A 6,895-nucleotide genomic window follows, 5' to 3' on the forward strand; every position below is an offset into this window, starting at 1 on the left:
GTTTATTTCATTGCAAAATTAGTGTGAAGTCACATAAGTGAGCAAGAAATGATACATTCCTCAAGGATCAAGTTGGAAAGAAAAAGCATCTTCTCATTTTGGCTTTGAACTGAATCCAGGCCTTTTGAACAGCAGAGCCATTGTTCGTTCGAATAAGTGATGCTGTATTTTGGTGTAGAAGTCATGGTGTCCAGTCATGTTGATAGGAAATATACATTTATTTATCCAATGACAACCGTCAGCAGATGCTGAGTAACAGAGTAAGCAAGATACATTCTTGTTCAGGAGGAACTTGTTGTCTAGTGACTATGCACAAACCTCTTTGCTCTAGAAACAGAACCTAAGCCCAGATTTGGTATGGGGGAAGGTTGTGATTTGTGGCTGCACTGTAAAGTATGATTCACTCAATTAGGTAAAAGATGTAATTAAAGTTCTGAGATAGGAAAAAAACACAGCGAATCTTCATAGCACCGTCTGGTGGTAGGGATTGGGACTGTTTTCTACAAGGTATAAGGAAAGCAGACCTGGTCTACTACCTGTATTCATTTCTGTCCACCTAAAATGTAAACAAGATTTTAAGTTATGGCAATGTAACCCTCCCCCCCAAGAAATAATAATGAATCAAATCTTGGGAGTTATTTAGTACATACAGGATGTTTGTTTCCCTTTCTCAGTTCCCTATCACTGTTACAGCTTGCCTCACGTATTTTTTTCTGTTGTAGTTTTCAGTACCATAATGCTGTTAAACACTTTTAACCTACTGATTGTTGACTGTGTGCTCTACCAGGGCAAAGCCCTATGTATATTATCTGTGAGGAAATCCTTAGGAGTTGCCTAGCATAAACAGGTACTTATTTCGCTCTTGAATGAACATTTTTTTTTAATGAATGACTACAAGTATATCATCTTGAGGGGAAGGAGAGGTGTCACCTGAGAGAATACTTTATTATAAGCCTAAAGATCTTAGAATATGAACTAAGCCACTGTGTGTGTGAGGGGGGTGGGGGGAGGGAGGCTATGTCCAGCCATGGAGAACTGAAAGGCTTAACTAGAAGAAATTAGAAGACCATACTTATCTAGAGATAGTTTTTCCTATTCAAAATGTCGACCACTGAAAATGAATGACTAAATGGGAACTGGCTGCAGCAGTTTCACAACTCTGATACAGAAATGTGTGTTTGATTATTTGCAGATGTATAGCTGACACCTCACAAGGCATCCAGCCAACCCTCTTTTGAGCTTTCAGACTACCAAAAATACCTAAAGAAGTTCAAAAGATGGGACTAAATGATTTACAGACCAAAAGCTGAGTACTATCAGCCAGCTAGGTATTAATTAGAAAAAAATCATTTATTTCTGCTCTTTTCATACATCATACTGCCCAGGAGACAGTCCCAAATCCGCATCCACAGAAGCATACTAGCACACACTGTTTAAAGGCAAAAGCACCAATGGAGAAGTGACTCAGCCACCAAGAGCTCACAGATCTTGCCTCTGTGTCGAACTTCTTAAAATCAGAAATGTCATCTCCAAAAACCAATGTCAAGGAGACTGTAAAAAATAATCACTTTATTCAATATTATAGTTTAAGAAGTGGAGTATTTTTTTTTCCTTTAAGAAATGAAAAACTAAGAAAATGCCACTCAACATGGTTGGGTTATCAGCACAGCTCAGCAGCAAAAAAATACTGTGATAAACTTGTCTCTGATACCAAGAAATTCTAGTATGGGCTTTAATGTGCTTCCCAGGTTTTCACTCAGGCTTCTTTTCCTGCTGTTCTCCATTCCTTTCCACATTTCATAGAGGATTGGTACAGACTTCCAAAATTCATTCACAGGAGCAAGTCTGGAGTCCACTGATTTCTTCTCAAAAGGCACCCTATCCCATCAGATAGCCTCTGCAGAAATAAAATGAATACATGTAACAGGTGAGCAGAAAGCAACGCTGCAAAAGGTCAAATTTTATGATGAATCAAATAACAATCCCAAAATATAACTGTTACTTCGCACTACAGTTCTGGCTAAGACCTTTCCCCCATCAACCCAAAAAAAAACAAATGACTAGGCCTCAGTTCTATTATTCCTCCCCTCAAAGAATAAAGTTACAAAGCAATACTAAATATATAGAGTAAGAAAAATAAGCAAAGAAAATAGTATGTAAAAGTTAAGATTCAGAAGCAAACTAGGTGTGGTGGCAAACGCCTGGCATCTTAGCACTCAGGAGGCTGAGGCAGAAGGATCAAGGGCTGGAGTCCAGACTACAATGCACAGAGGGACCTTACTCAGAAAGTCAAAGTCCTATCTTCTTTGGACCCTTAAAATTTAATGAAAATTGGCTTGGATTTCCGAAAACCCTAGTTATTATCAGAAGGGACAAAAAGAATGGGGAGCTACTCACCGAGGGACATCCATCCAGAGCCCTTGAGAATGTGCGGAAGCCTCTGCCTCTGCACCTCTCTTTGTTTCGGAAATACCTGGGGAACAGCTAGGGGCTTTTGCTGTACCTGTTGATGAACTCACACTTCATGTTCATCAACTAGAAGATCCTTTTATTAAACAGACAAGCTAGACCCCCAAATCTCCTTTAAATGAAAGGCTTATATTTGGCATGATAAACTTCTAAGCTTTTCATGTTATGATAAACTCTTGGATCTATTAAGAGGTAATATGCAGGATCAGAAAAATAGAAAAAAAAACTATGTGTTACTATGCATATTGGGAAAGGATCTAAACCCTTGATAGCCGGGCATGGGTTGCTCACACTTGTAATCCTAGCTACTCAGGAGGCTGAAATCTGAGGGTTGTGGTTCAAAGCCAGCCTGGGCAGGAAAGTTCGTGAAACTCTTATCCCCAATAAACCACCAGAAAACTGGAAGTGACGCTGTAGTTCAAGTGGTAGAGTGCTAGCCTTGAGGTGAAGAGCTGAGGGACAGTGCTCAGGCCCAGAGTTCAAGCCTCACAACCAACCAAAAACAACAAAAACAAACAAACAAACAAAAAACCTTGACAGCTTCAGAACCTCTCCTCGTGGCTTTGTCTCTGCCATTCACTAGAAGGCTGGGGAAGCCTGACTCAGTTTTCTAATTTGTAAAACTAAGTTACTGCATTGTGTTTTATGATTTATGATACCTATTATTCTAATAGAATTTCAAGTTTCTTCACCTGAAAGGTATGGTTTAAAAACTAGTGAAGCCAACCAGGCACCAGTGACTCACACCTTTAATCCTAGCCACTCAGAAGACTGAGATCTGTGGATCAAGGTTTGAAGCCAGCTAAACTGTATGAGGTTCTTAGCTGATTAGCCAGCAAAAAGCCAGAACTGGAGCTGTGGTTTAAGTGAAAGAGAGACAGCTGTGAGCAACAAAAAACCCAAGTAAGAGTTTGAGGTGCTGAGTTCAAACCCTAATACCCAGCACAAAACCAAACCAAAACTAGTGCCTACTACAGTGCTTCGCTCATGGCAAACACTCAACAGTCTGATTTTCCTCCTCTTAATTTCTTAACTCCATACAAGGCTGTGTACAGCCAAGGAAACCTACATGGAATTCATACCCTTATCCTTCTACAGTAATACCCTGACTAATCCACACTTTAATACATCAACCCTAATATAACCAATACTTCCCAACTTCCTCACCTGACCATTGAAAAAAATGAGAAAAAGGCCCTTTAGATATATGCAGTGATTTGGACGATATCGCATAAACTACTATAACTAATGTTTCAACAAAAAGGGTATTTTAAGACCTAGGCTTCATAACATAAGAAATATCTGACAAGATTCAAAGCAAGCATGTGCTGATGTGTGTGTCCAGAAGGATCTCCCCAGCTGTCTTCCTCTAAAGAGGACTCTTTCCAGATAGGTTCCTGTCATCTTTATATCCGATTTCCCTACCCTCAAGCTTGGATTTAATCAACAATCTTGAGTACTGACCTCTACCAGGGATTAAAGACAAACATTTACATCATTGCAAAAGAAGCAATTCCAAGGATTATACAATTTCCAAGGATTTTTTTTTTACAAGCAATAGGTAATAGGCTCAATTAACTTAATAATCAAATGCCTGAGCTAAAAAATAAACACTTCTTTTCTCATTTAACATACTTCCTAGGGATAGAACCCACAACTAAAATAACAAGTAAGAAAACTAGATAGAGTAAGAGCAGAACCCCTCCTATGGACAAAAACAGCTCACTTCTGTTTGCTAGAAAATGGGGTAGGAGTCTCCATTTTTTGCTGCTCTGCTATGGAAAAGCCTCTTCCAACACCAATATATTTTACTGGCTGTGATGAGTTATTTCCAATATGAACAGTGCAAAAAGGAAGATAAAACAGCTGAAGTACCTAAGTCTTCACATAGTTAGGCATTGATCAGAACTGTTTCCCCAGTCAAAAGTAAGAGCCACTGACAAAGGAACTTGCCGGGCTACATGGCTACATAAATAACCAAATGAAAAAGATCTACATGCAGTCTCTTTCCATCCAACCAGAGCTACCTCAGGAACATGACTACAGGATGAGCAGGCCTGACTTTCTAAGAGAAGCCTACCCATTCCATTCTACCCCAGATGTTACTGACAACAGATAGAATGAGGCATAGAATAAGCAAACTTCTAAAATTCAAACACACTAGGAAATCAACATAGATGGTGGTATCTGACATTTAATGCAATCCCTAAAAATAAAATAAAATTATCAAGAGTTTATCTTTTGGGGATGCTTGTCCAAAGTTCCTAGTTATTTATGTGATCAGACTCACCTACACTTCAAATTAATGGTGCCAAATAGAAATGTTTCTACAAAGCCAATTTCTTTTTCTGCCAAGGAGATTTTAAACAAATATAGCAGTGGTGCTCACTAGACTCTATGTTGAAAATGAACTATACAACTTGGTGGAGACAGAGGGGAAAACTGGGATAGAGTAAGGGAAGTGGTACATTGTACAAAAAGAAATATACTCTTAGCCAGGCACTGGTGGCTCATGCCTATAATCCTAGCTACTCAAAGGCCAAGATCTGAGGATCATGGTTCAAAGCCAGCCAGGGCAGGAAAGGCCGCCGTGAGAAGCTTATCTCCAATAAACCACTCAGAAAACCAGAAGTGGCACTATGGCAAGTGGTAGAGCGCTAGCCTAGAGCTGAAGAGCTGAGGAACAGTGCTCAGGCCCAGAGTTCAAGCCCCACAACTGACAAAAAGAAAAAAAAAAAAAAAAAGAAATGTACTCTTTACCTGACTTATGTAACTATAATTCCTCTGTACATCACCTTTATAATAAAAATTTTTTAAGAAAAAAAGTATTTTAAATATCTTGAGTTAAAATAATTGTTAAAATATATATTACAGCTGGATTCCAGTGGCTCATGCCTGTAATCCTAGCTACTCAGGAGACTGAGATCTGAGAATCCAGGTTCAAAGCCAGCCGGGGCAGGAAAGTCTGTGAGACTCTTATCTCCAATTATTATTATTATTATTATAAAACCTAAGCTTTTTCCTTAAGGGAAGGAGTGGGCTAAAAGGGGTGGGTGAGAATGTGTAAGGGGTAACAATGATCAAGCTGCATTGTATACATAAACTGCTTTGTTAACTGGCAAATCTTTTGTGCAACTAATTAAAGATAATAAAATAAATATAAAAATAAAGTTATGTTTTATGTTGTATTTTTATGTTTTAAATATACCTACACACAGGCCTAAAGTCATTTTATATAAAACTTTTAATAATTCTGTGCCTGAAACAAAGTTTCATGGATTGGAATTTTCCACTTGTGACATTATGCTGGTGGTCAGAAAGCTTTGCACTCTGGACTTTGGGGACAGAAATGCAGAACCTTAAACCAACACTGCAAGAGCAACAACAATTACTGGCTTGAAAATCTTCCTTACTACTATTAATACTGGGGTCTTATTTTAGGCATTTTACTTATTACTACTTACTACTATTAATACTGGAGTCTTATTTAGGAATTTTGAAGAAAAAACAAACCATCTCCAGTCTCAATGCTATAGGAAAATAAAGTTTTTCATGAACACGCATGGGTAAAAAACCAAAATGACTATAACCTAAGGCAAGTCAATCATGTTAGAAATTCCTTTGATTTTTCATCTGTTTAAATGAGTGTTAAACAACTGTCCTGATTTTATGTTGTCTGAGTAATTCTTTTGCAGTTCATACCAAAAGTTAAAATTGCTTATTCTGTAAAATGTATTTAAACTTACGGCAGTTTCATTCTCATGAATACCCGCGCCATGAAAAAGCTCAAAAGGACACAGACAAATCCAATGAATAGCAGAAGGAACCTATTCAGTTTGGGAATATTTGGTGCATTGGATCGGTCCAGGATTATGAAACCTAATCCTCCCATTGTAAACAGGAAGCTGGATGCAAGGCCTTCCATAATGTACTGTCCATTTACTCTGAAAGAGAGAGAGCATAGCAACACAAACATTTTTAGAAAAGGAAAGTTCCTTGCAGATTAAAATTTCAATTTCTGTTGACATTAAAACATTTTTGTGCTAACCTTCTTTTCTAACTCTTAACAACCACTCATTAAGCCTCTGCACACTCATCTGCACATTCATCCAACGAATACTTATGGAGAGGCATATATATACCAGCCACTGTTCTAGTATGTTCTAACTATGCAAGCAATGAATAAAACAGACAAAACCTCTGTCTTGGCTGGGAATGTAGTTCAGTGGTGGAGCACATGCCTAGCTGCCTGGATTTACCCCATTCCCCCACTTCCTGGGGGAAGGAGTGGTCTGTCTTCATATGTTCAAAGTATTTTTAAAACATCAACTAGGGCTGGGAAGGTGGCTCAGTGGTAGAGCGCTTGCCTTGCATGCATGAGGCCCTGGGTTCGATTCCTCAGCACCACATAAGCAAAAAGAAAAAA

General features: G+C 38.6%; 1 protein-coding gene across 2 annotated transcripts in view; it reads right to left on the reverse strand.

The window, feature by feature from the left end:
- Positions 1–1,331: 1,331 nt before the first annotated feature.
- The window catches only part of Ostc (oligosaccharyltransferase complex subunit (non-catalytic)), a 13,308-nt gene continuing 7,744 nt past the window's right edge, over positions 1,332–6,895 (reverse strand). The window contains exons 3-4 of one of the 2 annotated variants that reach the window (XM_013023826.1): positions 6,216–6,413; positions 1,332–1,897 (exon numbers count right to left, since the gene is read on the reverse strand). In XM_013023826.1, coding sequence (XP_012879280.1) covers positions 1,879–1,897; positions 6,216–6,413 — 217 coding nt within the window. In that variant the 3' untranslated portion in view covers positions 1,332–1,878. The remainder of the gene's footprint in view (positions 1,898–6,215; positions 6,414–6,895) is intronic. The other variant, XM_013023827.1, reaches the window with a different exon arrangement.

This window comes from Dipodomys ordii, unplaced genomic scaffold, assembly GCF_000151885.1.
Source record: "Dipodomys ordii isolate 6190 unplaced genomic scaffold, Dord_2.0 Scaffold70, whole genome shotgun sequence".
In the NCBI taxonomy this organism is placed as follows: Eukaryota; Metazoa; Chordata; class Mammalia; order Rodentia; family Heteromyidae; genus Dipodomys; species Dipodomys ordii.